The 21505-nt window shown below is 49.7% G+C and overlaps 1 protein-coding gene across 2 annotated transcripts in view; it reads left to right on the forward strand.

Annotated features, from left to right (window-relative positions):
- The window catches only part of LOC137532233 (von Willebrand factor A domain-containing protein 5A-like), a 473069-nt gene that overhangs the window by 21073 nt on the left and 430491 nt on the right, over nucleotides 1–21505 (forward strand). For both annotated transcript variants that reach the window (XM_068252513.1, XM_068252522.1), the window contains exons 4-6: nucleotides 2909–3131; nucleotides 16798–16967; nucleotides 20409–20550. In XM_068252513.1, the coding sequence (XP_068108614.1) occupies nucleotides 2909–3131; nucleotides 16798–16967; nucleotides 20409–20550 (535 nt within the window). The remainder of the gene's footprint in view (nucleotides 1–2908; nucleotides 3132–16797; nucleotides 16968–20408; nucleotides 20551–21505) is intronic.

The raw sequence follows: 21505 nt of genomic DNA on the forward strand, positions 1-21505 counted from the left end.
GAGATGCGCGTGCAGCTTGCGCGGGATCTGCAAAACGAAGCCCCAGGACTTCACGCTGATCGGCGGTAGGCGGTCCTGGGGCTGCCACCTCGGCTATGCCCATCGGCATGACTCGGTCGGATAGCAGTTAATGGGCTTTTTTTATTTATTTTTGCCAGGTTGGGTGAAGACTTTTTTTGCTTCTATTGTTTGAACAACTTGAAAAGTAGCAGAATATCAGAATTTTCATTATAGTGGCCCTTTAAAGGACCGATTTATACTTTTTGTGCCAAGTATGTTGGGGCTCCCCTTTTATGTTGCAGCAGTGCCCCTCCCCTTCCATGTGTAGCCCCCCCCCCCTCTCCCATGTGTAACATCCATGTACTACATCCCCTGTTTTTCATGAATAGCTCCTTTTGGTATCAGTTTCCCCTTTTCATGCGTTGCTCCCCATTTTTAGCCTTCTCTTTCATATGTAGCAATCCTTCTTTCGTGTTCAGGTGCCCTTTATAGCTGCAGTCGCCCAATACCCGGGCCTTTGAGGCCTGTCTAGAAATATGGCCCGTACTGTGTTCTGCCCTCCCTGACATAGTTACATAGTTATTTGGGTTGAAAAAAGACGTATATCCATCGAGTTCAACCACATAAATAAATTCATCTTCTTCTGGTAGAGCTCTGTGTAGAGACAGAAGCATTCACAGGTCACCAGTTTTTCCAGTTGATCTAGTGGTTATAGCCTGTGTTGCACAGATATTTTCATGTTACAGTGAATGATCTCTGCTCTCATACTGAGAATGCCCGGAATGCCCGGGGATTTTTTGCTCACTTTGAGAGTTCTTAGAAATGTTTGCAGAGACTCGAAACTGCCAAGGAAATCTGAAATTATGGGGCTGATTCAGTAAACTCTAAATTTTTCACTGAAAATTGCAATCAGCATCACAACCGAGCGCATTTTAGTGGCGATTAGCAGCGGGAATTGAAAAGCCCAATAGAGGCCAATCACAAACGCAGAGGAATTGCAGCATGCATTGCGTTAGCGACTGGCCAACACATGAAGCACAGCAGGGAAAAAGGGCTACTGCCATTAACATGTTACTAGTGGTGCCCTTTTGAATAGCCGTGAATTAAAGCGATCCAAAAATGCTGTTGCAAATGCGGCCGGTGGAAAGAGGCCCTTAAGGCCCTATTTACATTTAATGTGTTGCGTTGAGTTGTGTCACATTGCATACCATTTGCCAAAATGGTACGCAACTCAACAGAACACCTTAAAGTGGGATTGTCACCATAAAAATCAAATTTCAACAGCAACTGGTCTGAGTGTATTAAGTGATAAAGATGCTAATCCTGCATTCAAAACTTTTACTGCTGTTATGGTTTGGAGTTTTCACATACACTAGGAGCACTGGCCCTTTGATTGCCATTGCCATCGGCTGTCAAAACAGTTGCATGCTGGGTTTTTTTTTATCTATAATATATTCCTCCTCCTTTATTTCCCCCTCCTTCTAACTACATAAGACAGTGCACTTCCTACTAGTATAGACCTCAGTAGGAGTGTCTGAAGACTCTGGGAGGAGGGCGGGAAACGAATACACAATTAACAAGAGGGGAAAAAAGAGTGAGGGAGGAAATGATCCCCGGATTAGCTTCATTCAAAGGTAACCAAGATGGAAACTATCTAGAATAGGATTCTCTGCTTTTCCTTTATAAAATTTACAAGAATCATAACATGGACAGTGCAAAACATCCGTTATGTAAGTAGAAGTAATTTTTATCTACTTATATATGTTTTTTTTTATTTCTACGTTAGCATGGGTGTCACTTGTTCTTTAAGTGTAAATAGGGCCTCAAGGGAACCTAAACTGAAAACAAAAAACACTTTAACCTATTTGGGGCATCTTCCAGCCCCCTGCAGTCCATCTGTGCCCTGGTCTGCGTGGCTCCTGATTGTGCTCCAGTGCATGGTAGCATTCTGCTATTGCGCAGTATGTAAAAGTTGCTGTTGCGCATGTGGAGAAGGAGAACCCTCCTGGCCATGAGAGCGCAATCAGGAGCCAGGCATCCCAGGGCCACGCATGCGCAGTAGCCTGCTGTGACTGGCCAGCTTTCAGAGGGGCACTGCGGCTGACTGGAGGGTCGCGGAATGACAGTAAGGGCACAGAAGGACTGACTGCCAAGGGCTGGGTATTTTGAACGACCAGCATGATGGATCACTTTGGCAAATAATCGTTCATTGTCAGCAGTGTGTACAGCACTGTAAACGATCTTTAGACGATGTGTCCATGAAGTCTTCGGCACTTCCCCCTACATCATTGGCCATTCTTCTTGCAGTCTTCTGCTGTGGTTCACATCACTAAACATCTTCTGTTTTTTATCGTGGTTCATTATCGTTTCACAAGATTTTATCTCGCGGTGTGTATGTAACTTCAAAAAAACACTAGCAAATTGGTACAGACTTTTCTCCAACCCCATTATTTTCTGGGATGACCCAAGAGGGAGTTTCAGTTGGCTGCCACCTAATAGTACAAAATCTATTACTAATCCACAGTTGTACGTATGCTAAGACCCGGAAGCTGAGAGATCACCATGACAACCTAGCAACTGTCATCTTTTATAGTAAAGGGATTTTTACCAGTATTATTTCAAACTCATCCTACATACTAACCAAAGGTTATAAATATACACAGACCTGGAAGCACATGTGGGCGGTGTCTTAGTGTGGGTGATGCTGATGTGTGCAGTGTTGTACTGTGGGCGCCACAGTTGTGGGAGGCAGCTTAGTGTGGGGTGTGGCTTAGTGCAGCAGTTGTGGTGTGTACGCACTGTGTGTGTCATTTTTTTGAGTGGTTTCCTGGTTTTGAGATAATGCAGACCAGGTTTGTGGATTGATTTGAAGTGTTCTCCAGCATTGCTAAATCCAAGTCTCTTCCAGGCCCGGAGAACCTACAGCGAGGCCATGAGTCGGGGTCAGCAGGCCTTTCTCCTGGAGGAAGATGAGAGTTCCGGGGACATCTTCAGCTGCAGTGTTGGGAACCTTCCTCCTCATCAGGAGGCCGAGGTCACCCTGAAATACGTCCGGGAGCTGCCTGTGGAGGCGGATGGGGCTGTGCGCTTTGTGCTGCCGGCCGTCCTCAACCCGAGATACACCCCAGCAGGTGAGTGTGGAAATTGTCAGCTTTACAGTCCAGTGATGGTAATAATCCCAGCCAGGGACAGCCTTAGGTTTCACAATGCCCTGAGCAAAACTAGACTTTAGCGCCTCCTCTCCCAGATTATGACTCTCCTGAGGGTGCCGGGTGAGGGGCTTATTGAAGGTGCTGGGAGAGAGAGGCTTACTAAGGGTGCTGAGTTGTGGATGGGGAGGGAGGGGCTTATTAAAGATGTTGGGAGAGAGAGGGGCTTACTAAGGGTGCTGAAGGGTGGATGGGGAGGGGAGTTGCTTACTGTGACTGATTCGCTGGCGCTATCTGTGTAATCACACAGAAAATAGCGCTCAAAAATATGATTTGAAGTAACCCTTTAATTCATAGCCTATAACAGTGCTGTCCAACTTCGCGGGCATGGAGGGCCGTTTTTTGTCAGACCACATGGTGGAGGGCCGACACAACCGACCGCATAACTAACATAACATAAAATCTAGCAGCAGATTTCTCCACAAAATGCAGCAATTAGAGTGATAGCAGATTCCCCACAACCAGATTGGCAGCAGATTCTCCACAAAATGCACTCAGATTGGCCGCAGATTTGCCCACAAAATGCAGTCAGATTGGCTGCAGATTTGCCCACATAATACATTCAGATTGGCTGCAGATTTACCCACAAAATACATTCAGATTGGCTGCAGATTTATCCACAAAATACATTCAGATTGGCTGCAGATTTACCCACAAAATACTTTCAGATTGGCTGCAGATTTATCCACAAAATACATTCAGATTGGCTGCAGATTTACCACATAATACATTCAGATTGGCTGCAGATTTACCCACAAAATACACAAAGATTGGCTGCAGATTTACCCACAAAATACACAGATTGGCTGCAGATTTACCCACAAAATACATTCAGATTGGCTGCAGATTTACCAACAAAATTCAGTCAGATTGGCCTCAGATGTGCCCACAAAATGCACTCAGATTGGCCGCAGATGTGCCCACAATATGCACTCAGATTGGCCTCAGAGGTGCCCACAAAATGCACTCAGGTTGGCCGCAGATGTGCCCACAATATGCACTCAGATTGCCCGCAGATGTGCCCACAAAATGCACTCAGATTGGCCGCAGATGTGCCCACAAAATGCACTCAGATTGGCAGTAGATGTGCCCACAAAATGTACTCAGATTGGCCGCAGATGTGCCCACAAAATGCACTCAGATTGGCCGCAGATGTGCCCACAAAATGCACTCAGATTGGCAGTAGATGTGCCCACAAAATGCACTCAGATCTCAGATTGACCGCAGATGTGCCCAAAAATGCACTCAGATTGGCCGCAGAATCTAAATATTTACACCCCCCCCCCCTCTTTGTCCCCCGTGCTGCCGCCTGTAACTCACCTCAGATCGGCAGCGGCGGGCAGGAGATCGGACCCAGTCAGACCGGCGCATAGCAGCCGCGCGGTGAATTTGAATGCAGGAAGTGACATCACGTCCAGCACTTAAAGTCCCCCGTGCGGCTGCCATGCGCCGGTGTGGCTGGTTCCTATCTTCTGCTATTTATAGTCTGCAGCCTTTCCCGCAGCATGGGGGAAAGGTTGTTTTTTTTTTTTTAATTTGCGCTGCCACAGCACGGAGCAGGCGGCAGGGGGGCCGCAGCAGGAGGCCTGGCGGGCCGGATGTGGCCCACGGGCCACCAGTTGGACAGCACTGGCCTATAAGAAACAGTGTTTCTCTTTCAGCCCAGAGAGATGTGCTTTCTAGAGGTGGGTGAGGGAGAGAGAGGCTTACTGAGGGTCCTGGGGGAGAGAGGGGCTCACTGAGGGTGCTGGGGGAGAGAGGGGAATACTGAAAGTGCTGGGGAGAGAAGGGCTCACTGAGGGTTCTGTGGGAGAGAGGGGCTCACTGAGGGTGCTGTGGGAGAGAGGGGCTCACTGAGGGTGCTGTGGGAGAGAGGGGCTCACTGAGGGTGCTGGGGGAGAGAGGGGCTCACTGAGGGTGCTGGGGAAGAGAGGGGCTCACTGAGGGTGCTGGGAGAGAGAGGGGCTCACTGAGGGTGCTGTGGGAGAGAGGGGCTCACTGAGGGTGCTGGGGAGAGAGGGGGTCACTGAGGGTGCTGGGGGAGAGAGGGGCTCACTGAGGGTGCTGGGGGAGAGAGGGGCTCACTGAAGGTGCTGGGGGAGAGAGGGGCTCACTGAGGGTTCTGTGGGAGAGAGGGGCTCACTGAGGGTGCTGTGGGAGAGAGGGGCTCACTGAGGGTGCTGGGGGAGACAGGGGCTCACTGAGGGTGCTGGGGGAGAGAGGGGCTCACTGAGGGTGCTGGGGGAGACAGGGGCTCACTGAGGGTGCAGGGGGAGAGAGGGGCTCACTGAGGGTGCTGGAAGAGAGGGGCTCACTGAGGGTGCTGTGGGAGAGAGGGGCTCACTGAGGGTGCTGGGAGAGAGGGGCTCACTGAGGGTGCTGGAAGAGAGGGGCTCACTGAGGGTGCTGTGGGAGAGAGGGGCTCACTGAGGGTGCTGGGGGAGAGAGGGGCTCACTGAGGGTGCTGGGAGAGAGAGGGGCTCACTGAGGGTACTGGGGAGAGAGGAACTCACTGAGGGTGCTGGGAAGAGAGGGGCTCACTGAGGGTGCTGGGGGAGACAGGGGCTCACTGAGGGTGCTGGGAAGAGAGGGGCTCACTGAGGGTGCTGGGAGAGAGAGGGGCTCACTGAGGGTGCTTTGAGAGAGAGGGGCTCTCTGAGGGTGCTGGGGGAGAGAGGGACTCACTGAGGGTGCTGGGAGAGACAGGGGCTCACTGAGGGTGCTGTGGGAGAGAGGGGCTCACTGAGGGTGCTGGGAGAGACAGGGGCTCACTGAGGGTGCTGGGAAGAGAGGGGCTCACTGAGGGTGCTGGGAGAGAGAGGGGCTCACTGAGGGTGCTTTGAGAAAGAGGGGCTCTCTGAGGGTGCTGGGGGAGAGAGGGACTCACTGAGGGTGCTGGGAGAGAGAGGGGCTCACTGAGGGTGCTGTGGGAGAGAGGAACTCACTGAGGGTGCTGGGAAGAGAGGGGCTCACTGAGGGTGCTAGGGGAGAGAGGAGCTCACTGAGGGTGCTGGGGGAGAGAGGGGCTCACTGAGGGTACTGGGAGAGACAGGGGCTCACTGAGGGTGCTGGGAAGAGAGGGGCTCACTGAGGGTGCTGGGAGAGAGAGGGGCTCACTGAGGGTGCTTTGAGAGAGAGGGGCTCTCTGAGGGTGCTGGGGGAGAGAGGGACTCACTGAGGGTGCTGGGAGAGAGAGGGACTCACTGAGGGTGCTGGGAAGAGAGGGGCTCACTGAGGGTGCTAGGGGAGAGAGGGGCTCACTGAGGGTGCTGGGGGAGAGAGGGGCTCACTGAGGGTACTGGGAGAGACAGGGGCTCACTGAGGGTGCTGGGAAGAGAGGGGCTCACTGAGGGTGCTGGGAGAGAGAGGGGCTCACTGAGGGTGCTTTGAGAGAGAGGGGCTCTCTGAGGGTGCTGGGGGAGAGAGGGACTCACTGAGGGTGCTGGGAGAGAGAGGGGCTCACTGAGGGTGCTGGGGGAGAGAGGAACTCACTGAGGGTGCTGGGAAGAGAGGGGCTCACTGAGGGTGCTAGGGGAGAGAGGGGCTCACTGAGGGTGCTGGGGGAGAGAGGGGCTCACTGAGGGTACTGGGAGAGACAGGGGCTCACTGAGGGTGCTGGGAAGAGAGGGGCTCACTGAGGGTGCTGGGAGAGAGAGGGGCTCACTGAGGGTGCTTTGAGAGAGAGGGGCTCTCTGAGGGTGCTGGGGGAGAGAGGGACTCACTGAGGGTGCTGGGAGAGAGAGGGGCTCACTGAGGGTGCTGGGGGTGAGAGGAGTTCACCCATCTACAAGAATGGGGACAGATATGATCCAGCAAACTACAGAGGAATCTGTGTCAGCAGCACACTGGGGAAACTGTTTAAAGGATACCACAACTGACATGTGGCATAATGAGATAGACATGGGTATGTACAGTGCCTAGCACACAAATAACTATGCTGTGTTCCTTTTTTTCTTTCTCTGCCTGAAAGAGGTAAATATCAGGTATGTAAGTGGCTGACTCAGTCCTGACTCAGACAGGAAGCGACTACAGTGTGACCTTCACTGATAAGAAATTCCAACTATAAAACACTTTCCTAGAAGAAAATGGCTTCTGAGAGCAAGAAAGAGATAAAAAAGGGGGGAATTCTTATCAGTGAGGGTCACACTGTAGTCACTTCCTGTCTGAGTCAGGACTGAGTCAGCCACTTACATACCTGATATTTACCTCTTTCAGGCAGAGAAAGAAAAAAAGGAACACAGCATAGTTATTTGTGTGCTAGGCACTGTACATACCCATGTCTATCTCATTATGCCACATGTCAGTTGTGGTATCCTTTAACAGCATCATCAATAAGAGGATCCTCTCCTTCCTCACACAGCAGGACGTACTCAGCAAAAGCCAAGCTGGGTTCATGCCAAACCACCGCACAACCGACCACGTCTACACGCTGCACAGCCTTATCAAGACCCATGTCCACAGCTCACGCGGCAAAATACACGCTTGCTTTGTGGATTTTAAGAAGGCGTTTGAATCGGTGTGGCACACAGGCCTTTTCCTAAAGCTCCTAGAGAGCGGAATAGGAGGTAGAATCTATGATGTCATCAAGAGTTCATATACTGGGAACCAATGCAGTGTGAAAGTGGACGGGAAATAGAGTGACCAGACGTCCAGGATTGCCCGGGACGCGTCCCGGATTCGGGGTCCGCTGTCCCAGGCTTAATGAGGTCCTGGGAAACGTCCCGCTTTCAGCAACGAGACGTCCCGGCCTCGGGACTCTGGCCACTCTCTCCTCATGAACTGGCAGCGGCGTCTATAGACGCCGTGCCAGTTCATTGCCCGCAGCCCCGCTCCAGCCTCCTCTTCCGGTGTCTGTTCCGACACCGGCAGGCGAGCAGGGCTACGGCAAGATGGCTGCCGGAGCCCTGTACTGGAGACTATTTGTGTCTCCAGTACAGGGCTTCGGGCGCCATCTTGCCGTAGCCCTGTCAGCACGGGAGAGAAGATCAGTAGCAAGATGGTCCCGGGAGCAGCGCGCCAGAGGCCGGAGACTTCTGCCAGGTGAGTAAATGCTTTTTTTCCAGGTGAACTTTGCCCGCATTGTGTTTCTTGTCTGGTGAAATGTTTGCCCACATTACGTTTATTTTCTGGTGAAATGTTTGCCCGCAGTGCGTTTCTTTTCTGGTGAAATGTTTGCCCGCATTGCGTTTCTTTTTTTTTGGTGAAATGTTTGCCCGCATTGCGTTTCTTTTCTGATGAAATGTTTGCCCACATTGCGTTTCTTTTCTGATGAAATGTTTGCCCGCATTGCGTTTCTTTTCTGGTGAAATGTTTGCCCGTATTGCGTTTCTTTTCTGGTGAAATGTTTGCCCGCATTGCGTTTCTTTTCTGGTGAAATGTTTGCCCGCATTGCGTTTCTTTTCTGGTGAAATGTTTGCCCGCATTGCGTTTATTTTCTGGTGAAATGTTTGCCCGCATTGCGTTTCTTTTCTGGTGAAATGTTTGCCCACATTGCGTTTCTTTTCTGGTGAAATGTTTGCCCGCATTGCGTTAATTTTCTGGTGAAATGTTTGCCCGCATTGCGTTTCTTTTCTGGTGAAATGTTTGCCCGCATTTCGTTTATTTTCTGGTGAAATGTTTGCCCGCATTGCGTTTATTTTGTACTGAAATGTTTTCCCGCATTGCGTTTATTTTGTACTGACATGTTGCCCGCATTGCGTTTATTTTGTACTGACATGTTGCCCGCTTTGCGTTTATTTTGTACTGACATGTTGCCCGCATTGCGTTTATTTTGTACTGACATGTTGCCCGCATTGCGTTTATTTTGTACTGACATGTTTGCCCGCATTGCGGTTATTTTGTTCTGACATGTTGCCTATTGCGTTTATTTTCTGGTGTCCGGGGTAACTGTTACTGCATTTATTATTTAATGGTCATAGATGGCTATGTTTGCTGCTTTGTGGTTACGGTATACTATTAGCATCACACAGTTTCTGCACACCCATGATGCAAAGTCTCGTTTGTCCACATCATGGCGTAAACACTGCTTTCTTATGCCTCGCTGTTACATCATTACGTTAGCTCCGCCCATACAATGTCATGGCCACACCCATTTTTCACCACGGCGCAGCCCCCTCCCCCCAGTCTTCGTCGCTGCGCGCTCCTCAGTCCTCCACACTTTTCGTCCGCCCCACTCCCCCCTCCCCGTCCCAGGTTGGACCCACAAAAATATGGTCACTCTACGTGAAAAGAAGCGCGTTCTTCAAGCAGGGTCGAGGAGTCAGGCAGGGCTGCAGTTTGAGCCCAACGCTCTTTAACATATACATTGACCAACTGGCTGTAGCCCTGGAATCGTCCCCAGCTCCAGGCCTACTCCTGCATGACCGTGAGGTGAAGTTCCTGCTGTATGCAGATGACCTTGTGCTGCTCTCCCCAACAGAGAAAGGGCTACAGGATAGCCTGGGAGTATTGGAGAGTTTCTGTACCACATGGGCACTGCCCATCATCCCAAAGAAGACAAAAGTGATGGTGTTCCAGAGGAAGAATGGAAATAAAACCCCCACCTCCTCATTTATATTAAATGGCTCCCCACTGGTGTCCACTAACAGCTACACCTACCTGGGGCTGGAGATCAACCAATCAGGAAGCATTAAACCAGCTGTACAGGCCCTGAAAGAAAAGCCTGCAGGACATTCTATCCCATCAGAAGACAGCTTTACCACTTAAAACCACCAGTGAGAGTGCGGGTAAAGATATTCAACAGCATCATCACCCCAATCCTGCTCTATAGCAGTGAGGTATGGGGCCCAGTCACATACCCAGACCAATCAAAATGGGACTCCAGCCCAACAGAAATCTTCCATCTAGAGTTCTGCAAGTATCTCCTCCAAGTCCATCGAAGCACTTCAAACTCAGCTTGCCGGGCAGAGCGAGGCAGGTTCCCACTATGGCTTACTATCCAGCAGAGGGCACTCTCATACTGGGCGCATATACAGAGCAGCAACCCCAGCACTTACCACCATAAAGCCTCACTGAGCCAGGGGGGCGAGGCCCAGGCGCGGAGCTAGGGGGGTCGGGGTAGGACAAGTGCCCCGGGGCGCCTGGTCCCCAAGGGCGCCCAGCTGAGCTCCAAGGTTTTTTATTTTTTTTTTATTTTTTTTGCGGGGAGGAGCAGCGCAGAGAAGATGGAGAGCTGTGCGGACGGTGGGGAAGGGGGGCCATCTCCCCCCTCCTTCCCTCACCTTAGGTGCTCTCCCTCCCTCGCTGTCCCCTCCAATGTCCGGTGGCTGGCAGCGGCGGGCGGAACTCACCTCCGTCTCGCTCCAGCGCCGGCCGGAAGTTCGGGTGCGCAGCCGCTGCTCTGGTCTGGACCAGACCAGAGTAGTGGCAGATCCATCCGGTGCTGCGACGAGACGGAGGTAAGTTCCGACCGCCGCTGCCAGCCACCCGGACATTGGAGGGGACAGCGAGGAAGGGAGAGCAGCTCTTCTTCTTCTCTGCGCTGCTCCCCTCCTGCTGGGGAGGGGGGACACCTGACCTGGCTACCTACTCTGGGCACATATACCCCTGCCTACATATATTGGGCACATATACCCCTAACTACATATACTGGGCATATACCCCTGGCTACCTACTCTGGGCACATATACCCCTGGCTACCTACTCTGGGCACATATACCCCTGGCTACCTACTCTGGGCACATATACCCCTGGCTACCTACTCTAGGCACATATACCCCTGCCTACATATATGGGGCACATATACCCCTAACTACATATACTGGGCATATACCCCTGGCTACCTACTCTGGGCACATATACCCCTGGCTACCTACTCTGGGCACATATACCCCCGGCTACCTACTCTGGGCACATATTCCCCTGGCTACCTACTCTGGGCACATATACCCCTGGCTACCTACTCTGGGCACATATACCCCTGCCTACATATATTGGGCACATATACCCCTAACTACATATACTGGGCATTTACCTCTGGCTACCTACTCTGGGCACATATACCCCTGGCTACCTACTCTGGGCACATATACCCCTGGCTACTTACTCTGGGCACATATACCCCTGGCTACCTACTCTGGGCACATATACCCCTGGCTACCTACTCTGGGCACATATACCCCTGCCTACATATATTGGGCACATATACCCCTAACTACATATACTGGGCATTTACCCCTGGCTACCTACTCTGGGCACATATACCCCTGGCTACCTACTCTGGGCACATATACCCCTGCCTACATATATTGGGCACATATACCCCTAACTACATATACTGGGCATTTACCCCTGGCTACCTACTCTGGGCACATATACCCCTGGCTATCTACTCTGGGCACATATACCCCTGGCTACTTACTCTGGGCACATATACCCCTGGCTACCTACTCTGGGCACATATACCCCTGGCTACCTACTCTGGGCACATATACCCCTGCCTACATATATTGGGCACATATACCCCTAACTACATATACTGGGCATATACCCCTGGCTACCTACTCTGGGCACATATACACCTGGCTACCTACTCTGGGCACATATACCCCTGCCTACATATATTGGGCACATATACCCCTAACTACATATACTGGGCATATACTCCTGGCTACCTACTCTGGGCACATATATCCCTGGCTACCTACTCTGGGCACATATACCCCTGCCTACATATACTGGGCACATATACCCCTAACTACATATAATGGGTACATATACCCCTGGCTACATATACTGGGCATATATACCCCTGGCTACATATACTGGGCACATATACCCCTGGCTACATATACTGGGCATATATACCCCTGGCTACATATACTGGGCACATATACCCCTGGCTACATATACTGGGCATATATACCCCTGGCTACATATACTTGGCACATATTATACCCCTGGCTACATATACTGGGCACATATAACCCTGACTACATATACTGGGCACATATACCCCTGGCTACATATACTGGGCACATATACCCCTGGCTATATATACTGGGCACATATACCCCTGACTATATATACTGGGCACATATACCCCTGGCTACATATACTGGGCACATATACCTCTGGCTACATATACTGGGGACACATACCCCTGCCTACATATACTGGGCACATATACCCTTGGCTACCTGTTCTGTGGACATCTCTACCCCTGGCTACCTGTTCTGGGGACATCTATACTGCTGGCCACCTCTTCTGGGGACACCTATAGACCTGGGGCTACCTATTTTTGGGGAAGCACTGCTGTCAGATTGAGTGTATTTTGGGGAACTGCTGCCAGGTGAGAGGTGTCTACCATATTAAGGGGGCATTCTGCCTATTTATGTGAAATGCTGTCTATTTATGTGCCTCATGACTGCTGAATTTGTCTTGTTGGGGGCTTCATGGTTACTGAATTTGTCTTGTTGGGGGCCTCATGATTTGTTGGGGGCCTCAAGATCGCTGAATTTGTCTTGTTAGGGGCCTCATGATTGCTGAATTTGTCTTGTTAGGGGCCTCATGATTGCTGAATTTGTCTTGTTGGGGGCCTCAGGATTGCTAAATTTGTCTTGTTGGGGGCCTCATGATTGCTGAGTTGGTCATGTTGGGGGCCTCATGTTTGCTCATGATTGCGGAATTTGTCTTGATGGGGGGGGGGGCTCATGATTGCTGAATTTGTCTTGGAACATGCTGGAAGGTACATACTGAGGGAGGGTGGGTGAGCGTGAGCCTGCTAACCTCCATGTACATTTGAAGGGGCGTGACCAAATGTGGAGCACCCATAACCATGCCCACATTTGGTCACGACCCTTCACCTTAGGGGGCGCATTAATAGTCTTTGTCCCCGGGCACTGAAAACCCTAGCTACGCCTCTGGCGAGGCCATACCACGCGCTCTCAAGCAAAGCATCAGCAGCCAGCCCAGCCAAGGCCACCAACACAGGCTGACAAAAGCCCAAATAAAAACGGACTATAGAAAGCTGCAAGGAACAATACATAGAGGAATGGAGAAGTGACATAAAGAACTCCAAGAAACTCGCTGTCTACCAATCACTACAGAGGAAGTACACAATGGCTCCATATCTGGAGAGGCTACATCACCACAAAGACAGACAGACCCTGAGTCTGTACCGTCTGAGTGCCCACAGCCTGGAGATAGAGACAGGGCGGCACAGACAGACATGGAAGCCCCGGGAGGAGAGACTGTGCAGACAATGTGACCAGGAGGTCTTGGAGGATGAGGCCCACTTCCTGCTACACTGCAGCAAATATGCACCTGTGAGGACCGCCCACTTGCAGAGACTCTCCGCCCACATCCAGGATTTTACCTCCACAGATGAGGAGAGGAAACTCTACATCCTACTGGGGGAGGAGGAAACAACCGTGCAAATAGCTGCCCGATATATCACTGCCTGCCACCAACTGAGAGGAACATGATTCCACATGGACTGTATTCCCCCAATAACCCCTATGGACTGTATATCCCAGCCCCCCATATTGTCCCTTACATCCTCCACACACCTATGGACTATATACCCCAACCCCCTATATCCTTCCCTTATTCCAAAAATCCCCCTCCCCATGTTAATGTTTTGTTTTGCTTTGGCAATGCTAAATGTATTTGGTCCTGTCAATAAAGCTTTTTTGGATTTGGATTTGGGTGCTGGGGGAGGCAGGGGCTCACTGAGGGTGCTGGGGGAGACAGGGGCTCACTGCGGGTGCTGGGGGAGACAGGTACCCACTGCGGGTGCTGGGGGAGAAAGGGGCTTAGGTAGGTACGGTGTGCAGGTGGGGGGTTAGTTTTAGTAGGCATTAGGTAGGTAGCGTATGCGGGTCGGGAGAGAGTTAGTTTTAAGCATTAGGCAGGTACTGTGTGTGGGTGGGGGGTTAGTGTTAGGCATTAGGTAGGTGCGCGCGCACACACACAGACACACACACACACACACACACACACACACACACACACACACACACACACACACACACACACACACACACACACACACACACAGAAACCAGAGGGCAGAACAGCACATGGAGAGTGTTATAATTTAAGTAGGCCTCAGTTATTTGGACTGAGTTAGTCAAAAAGGCTTGATGAGCAGACCTGCCCTTTAAGGGGATTTTCTCTGAAGAGAGAAAATCTGCAGTTCTGTCAGCAGAACTAGAACATACCAAGAAGCTGTTCTGAACAAGGCCGCAGGTCTCCCTGACCTGGGCCTGGAACAATAAACATCAGTCATGTTTTGTAAATATTCACATTCCTGCATGTATGTCAAATGTCTCATTGATTATTAATCGAGTAGGTGTGTATGATGACACCACAAGTGGGTCCACCAATAGATTTATCTAGGGGGTGGCGAAGATGATGTCATATTTAACTCTTTCCTAGTCGGTATTAAATCTGGAGCGAGCGATGGGGAACTCACTTCTGCTTCTTCCTTCTGCACTAGCTCGCAAGGCCGACTTGGACCTCTAAGCATGTTATTCCTTTATGTAAGCTGATATAATGTATGCTATGTACATAGGTAGTTTAGTGTAACGTAGGTAGGAAGAAGGTACCTGATAGACTTCGGTAGGGAGTCTAATCACGAGCAACATGAAGATTTGCATAGCTAGGATATGATGACTGTATCTATCTGTCTTTCTGTGACTTGAATAAATAACGGAAACATTGGAGAAGCCTGAGAAAGTCTATATCCTGTTTGCGGTGTGGAGAGTCAAGTGATCTCACAGTCTGTGAGACGTAACTGTAAGAAGTTACTGGTGTCGAAGCAAGGTGATATAAGAACAGTTTATAACAGAGAGGAGGCGGGGCAAGCAGAGAGCAGTGCAAGGGCCTCTGGACACACACAGACTCACAGCAGGCAAGCTCTGTGCTCCATATGTCATGGCCCATACTCACAGGCAACTTTTTGTGCCTGTCGCCAGCACACGTGAGCGTGTGGGCGACAGGCCAGCGACAGCTCCTCGCCAGGTCCCTCCGCGTACACACGCGGAAGAGGGACCAGCGGCGCAACGGAAGCTGTCGCCGACGTTCCTCCTCCCCCCGCCGGAAGCTCCGTATACCTCAATGGAGGTTGCTGTCGCTAGTCCGCGTACTCACGCGGACTAGCGACAGTTGCGGCGGCGACTGTCGCCAGGCGATTGACCGCGCCAATCGCCTGGCGACATCAGCGACGGACGACAGTTCAGGGTGCACGCCCGTGCGACGGCGTATACTCACGGGCGACCTGTCGCCACAACACGCGCGCGCCGCGTGTTGCGGCGACAATTGTAGCCCGTGAGTATGGGCCATCAGACAGAAGCAGCAGATCAGAGGGAGAGACTGAAAAAGATCAGGGTGTGGAGCTCCCTCCAGTACTACTTCTAGACCATGCTGTACAAGTTAGGCTCTAAATCTTTTTAGCAGCTCCCATCTGAACCTCCAAGTGATCCTCCACAACTTTTCCTGTCCAATCATGAGTCAAACACAAATTAGTCTCAGGAGATAATTATGAGCAACTAGGCAATTATTTTACCCTAATCAGGACTATGACATGGTAAACATCAAGTCTACATCACAATACGTTTAAGTATTAGTATTTTACAGAATAAACTTTAGTACTGTACATTTTTTTTAATTGATCTCTTTCCCTTCTTAAAGAGGATCTGTAACATCAAAAGATCCCCTGGGGGGTACTCACCTCGGGTGGGGGAAGCCTCCGGATCCTAATGAGGCTTCCCACGCCGTCCTCCGTCCCTCAGGGGTCTCGCTGCAGCCCTCCGAGAATAATGACGTCAATATTTACCTTCCTGGCTCCTGCGCAGGCGCTCTGACGGCTGTCGGCTCCGAACTACACGGAAATACCCGATCGCCGTCGGGTCTGCTCTACTGCGCAGGCGCAAGTTTCCGGCGCCTGCGCAGTAGAGCGGACCCGACTGAGATCGGGTATTTCCGTGTAGTTCGGAGCCGAGAGCAGCCACAGCGCCCCCGCTGGAGCCTGCAAAGGTAAATATTGAACTGACAGTCGGCTCTGTCGCCGGCTGTTCGGAGGGCTGCAGCGAGACCCCCATGGGAAAGAGGACGGCGTGGGAAGCCTCATTAGGATCCGGAGGCTTCCCCCACCCGAGGTGAGTACCCCCCAGGGGATCTTTTTGACGTTACAGAGTCTCTTTAAGGTGGCCACTAACTGTCCAATTTCTAGCGAAAAATCGTTCTGAGTGATCAGAAATTCTGATCGTAAGTGAAAACGTTCACTACACCATCAACGAACCAATTTTTGCTTCCTATCTATCACAACCAACAAGAAAATCCAAATTTCGGTTCGACGAAAATCCAATCGGACGACTGTCTTTATAATCGTTTGTAATTGATTGTGGCCATCAACAAAGATTATTTACCAATAATCCGATCAGAATTTCTGATCACTTGAACGATTTTTTGCTTGAAATTGGACCGTTAGTGGCCACCTTTAGAAACAAATTACCCAAGGGTCGAAATGCCTTCTTCCCCTGACTCTGATCCTCACCTTTCATTGCCAAAAAGCTCAGTGACAAGCAGGGTGAGTCAAAACTGCTACCTTGACTAGCACCCTATTTATCCTCCCTGCCTCTTACAGGTCATGATGTGAGTGTGACGGCCACACGTCCGCAGGTCCCGGTTGGTGGGATCCCGTACACGCTAAGCCTGACCGCCCACTTCCAGTCAGTGTACGGAATTGCCAAGATCGAGTCCAACTGTGACATCACGCCGATGGAGTTCACAGATAGTGACAAGACTGCAGCCAAGGTGAGCTATAAATGTCCAAGATAATTTCTGTCTGTCTGTCTGTTACTACATCATTCTCTGCAAGTGTCATTTGTGTTTTATTGCTTTCAGAAACAGATGTGAAGGTCATATGTAGTGCCAAGGCCAAAGGTCAGGAATGTATCAGTAGGATTAGTATATGGCATATAGCAATGTCCGCTACCGGTGCTGCAGTGCAGAGGTGTCCTAGAGCAGCTAAAGGGAATCCAAAGTGAGAGACATGTGGAGGCAGCCATATTTATTTCCTTTTAAACAACACTAGTTGCCTGGCAGTCCTGTTGATCTTATGTCACCATAAGTGTCCAAGTCAGAACCCTCAAACAATCATGCAGCTAATCCAGTCATACTTGAGTCAGAGCACCTAATCGAATCAAGTGGTCGATTGGCTGCCAAGTCGCCTAATAGGGTTGAGGCCTATGTCTTGTGAGTTCTTTTTAGTGACAAACTGTCAAAAGCAATAACATTTTTATTTTCCTATATTTTGTACCAAAATATAAAGCTTGTAAAAAGAAAACAAAGAGACAGAATTAAAAAAAAAATTACCTTTAGCTTGCCATACACTTATAGATTTCCACCCTATGTTCCAAATGATTGATTCCTTTCAAAAAGGAATACATTCAGAAGGAATTGATTCCTACCACTCACAGCACAACATTTTGTAATAGAATCCAGTTGGGAATCTATTGAAAATTGATCGATGTGCAACATTGGTGCTCCTGCCCCACCCCCAGTCTATGTAGAGTTTCCATCCTGTCCAATCGATACTTTCAATTGATTTTGGTCAAAATTGATTGAATCGGACATTTCAAGGAATCAATTCCCATCCGATTCGATCAAAGTGATCAAATGGGAAAATTCATAAGTGTATGAGCACCTTTAGAAACTCAGCTTTTTAAATATGTATGCCTTTAGGGTATATTACTATTATTTTTGCAAATAAGAGCTTGCAATTTTTGCTAGGGTACAATGGGAAAACAAAAAAAACACAACATAGAAAAATACACCTTTATTTTCAAATAATATCTTATCACCATACATAGCTCTAGAGACATAATTTAAATGTTGGGATAATCAGGGAAAACAAAATGTGTAAGTTTTATATACAGTATTACTGTTTATTTTAAAATTATAGTAGATGGAAATGGAGAAATACCGTATATACTCGAGTATAAGCCGAGATTTTGAGACGTAAAAAGGTGGTCCAAAAGTGGTTGTCTCTGCTTGTACTCGAGTCATAACCCCCCAGTGCACTGCCAGCCCCTGCAACATAAAAATAGGAGCTGCGTTTGTGAGTGATGGTGCATTTTTAAATGTGCAATGCATGTGCGCTGGCTTGCCGTGTCCCCCTCCTCTCCATGTGCAGAGCAGCTTGTAAGTTTCGCTGCCCACTGTAAATCCCCTCCCACTAGAGCAGAATTTTGGCATACCTCTTTGTCCTCTTCCGCCCCTACCCCTCGTCCCCCGGCAAATGCAGCGCGGTGTTTCAGGTTTGTGTCGCTGGTTCTTGGTCCATGTTGATTCCTCTATAACCTGAGTTGCAGTCTTTGCTATGACGCCATATAGTGGCGCCCGTGCGCCACTGCAAGCTTCATAGCAAAGACTGCAACTCACGTTATAGAGGAATCAGCATGGACCGGGAACCAGCGACACAAACCTGAAACACCGCGCTGCATTTGCTGGGGGATGAGGGGTAGGGGCGGAAGAGGACAAAGAGGTATGCCAAAATTCTGCTCTAGCGGGCAGTGATTCTGATTTACAGCGGGCAGTGAAACTTACAAGCCGCTCCGCACATGGAGAGGAAGGGGGACATGGAAGCCGCTCTCCACGCGGAGAGGAGGGGGAACACAGCGCACAACCCATTGCACATTTAAAGATGCACCATGGCTCTATAAATGCAGCTCCTATTATGTTGCGGTAGGGGGTGCATTCAGAAGGGGGGGGGGTTCATTCTGTGCTCTTGGGGCAAGAGACAAGGCTCATGTCACCCTTCCAGTCTGCTCCAAGTGTCGTGTCTGCAGGATGACAGTTCAGGGTGCTGCTGTTGGTGAGTGCTCTGATTCTCAGGGAGATAAGTGTATGTAAGTGTGTGTTCTTTACTGTGTCCTGGGGCCAAATCCAGGGCAAAAGTCAGTCATTCAGAGAAGCAGTTCAGAGGAGAAGCCTCGTTCGAGGTGGCACTCTCTTCTCTTGTCTCCTCCTCAGCTCTGACTGTGTATCAGGTGCCTATGTCCCTTCTACCCCCTCCAAGTCTGCTGACTTGTCCAAACAATGCTCTGTTCTGCCCTTATAAGGCCACTGCATTTCCTACCCACGGCTAATACTCGAGTCAATCATTTATTCTATATATTTTTTAGCTAAAAGTTGGGGGGTCGGCTTATACTCGGGTCGGCTTATACTGGAGTATATACGGTATTGTATTTTTTCCCTCTCTTTTCCCTCTTAAATGCATAGAAAATAATATAATAACTGAAAAAAAAATCTCATAAACAAGATAAAGATCATTTACTGTAGGTGACGTGACAACAACCCTGAAGGCTGAACTGGATAAAATAGGGTTAAAGTAGTTGTAATGAGTATACTGAATGAATGACCCATCCAACTTTCTTACCGTTTGGAAGAAGATAATTGAAAGTTCTGACTTGGGGTTGTGCTCGACTGCCCTTAAAGGGAAGGTTCAGGGAGGAGTTTAAAAAATAAAAATACTAATCCACTTACCTGGGGCTTCCTCCAGCCCGTAGCAGGCAGGACGTGCCCTCGACGCCGCTCCAGAGGCTCCCGGTCTTCTCCGGTGGCTCACCCGACCTGGCCAGGCTGGCTTCCTGGTCGGGCTTCTCCTTGCGCTCCAACATGCATCTCACGCGGGCGCGCTGACGTAATCGGACGTCCTCCAGGCTGTACTGCGCAGAAGCAGTAGTTCTCCGCCTGCACAGTATGATGATGATGTCATCGCGGCCGCGTGAGAAGCACGTTGGAGCGCAAGGAGAAGCCCGACCAGGAAGCTGGCCTGGCCAGGTCGGGTGAGCCACCGGAGAAGACCGGGAGCCTCCGGAGCGGCGTCGAGGGCACGTCCTGTCTGCTACGGGCTGGAAGAAGCCCCAGGTAAGTGGATTAGTATTTTTATTTTTTAAACTCCTCCCTGAACCTTCCCTTTAATATGCTTGTACATCAATAAGCCTTTCAACAACCTGGGCTAATCTAATGAGACAGCTACATCATCAGAACGTTGAACACTGCGTTCAAAGTTCTGATGATGTAGCCGTCTCATGCTACCTGTTCTGAATTTTAAGTATTAATGTGTACCTATCCTTCATTACGGTCTTCCATGTCCCTCTTCCTCCATAGCCTGAATAAGTGCAGGGGCCACAGAGCTCAGTTGCGATAAGAAGGCCAGAAGAACTTATGTTAGCATTATCTTCTTTGCAGGTGTCTCTGGCAGAGGGGCACAAGTTTGAGCGGGATGTGGAATTACTGGCTTACTATTTGGATGGGAATAAGCCCAGCGTCATAGTGGAGGCGGGACTTGGCTCGACAGACCCTGCCCAAGATTCAACGTCAGCACAATCAGGTGACCCAACAAGCTCATGTGACATCTACGGCTCTGCATCCAGAGTATCTTCCTGTTTATGCTTACAACAGTAGTGTCCTGGTACATAGCTAAATGTTATTTCATACATTGGGTGACACCCAATTTCATTGCTACCTGAAAGAAACTTTGAGTTTGTATTAGTAATTTTATGTATTTATACAGAATTGGCATGTTCAGCAACGCTATACAGAGCAAAGTCATGTCACTGACTGTCTTCAAAGGAGCTTACAATCTAATCCCTGCCATAGTCATAGTCTAATGTCCTACCATATTATTATTATGTATTTATATAGCACTGGAATTTTTTGCAGCACTTTACAGAGTACATAGTCATGTCACTGACTGTCCTCAGAGGAGCTCACAATCTAATCCTACCATAGTCATAGTCTGATGTCCTACCATATTATTATCATGAATTTATATAGCACTGACATCTTCTGCAGCACTTTACAGAGTGCGTAGTCATGTCACTGACTGTCGTCAAAGGAGCTTACAGTCTTATCCTAACATAGTCATGGTCTAATGTCCTACCGTATTATTATTATGTATTTATATAGCACTGCCATCTTCTGCAGCACTTTACAGAGTACATAGTCATGTCACTGACTGTCCTCAGAGGAGCTCACAATCTAATCCTACCATAGGCATAGTCTAATGTCCAACCATATTATTATTATGTACTAGCTGATTGCCCGGCGTTGCCCGGGTATGTATTTGGCTGGTGCTGGCTCCGCCCACTTTTCTAACCCTAACACACAAGGGGCCTGACACACAAAGCTTTGCAAAGTGTTTGCACGCCTGTGAAAGCCCTTTATCACTCACGCCTAAACTCAGTTTAGGCGTGATAAAATGAAACTCGCGTGAAATTCCATGCGCAAAGTGTTGCGCGCGCAATCGCGCGGCGCACGGTGCAGTGCGCGCAATGCGCCCATTA

The sequence above is a fragment of the Hyperolius riggenbachi genome, chromosome 1 (assembly GCF_040937935.1).
Source record: "Hyperolius riggenbachi isolate aHypRig1 chromosome 1, aHypRig1.pri, whole genome shotgun sequence".
NCBI lineage: Eukaryota > Metazoa > Chordata > Amphibia > Anura > Hyperoliidae > Hyperolius > Hyperolius riggenbachi.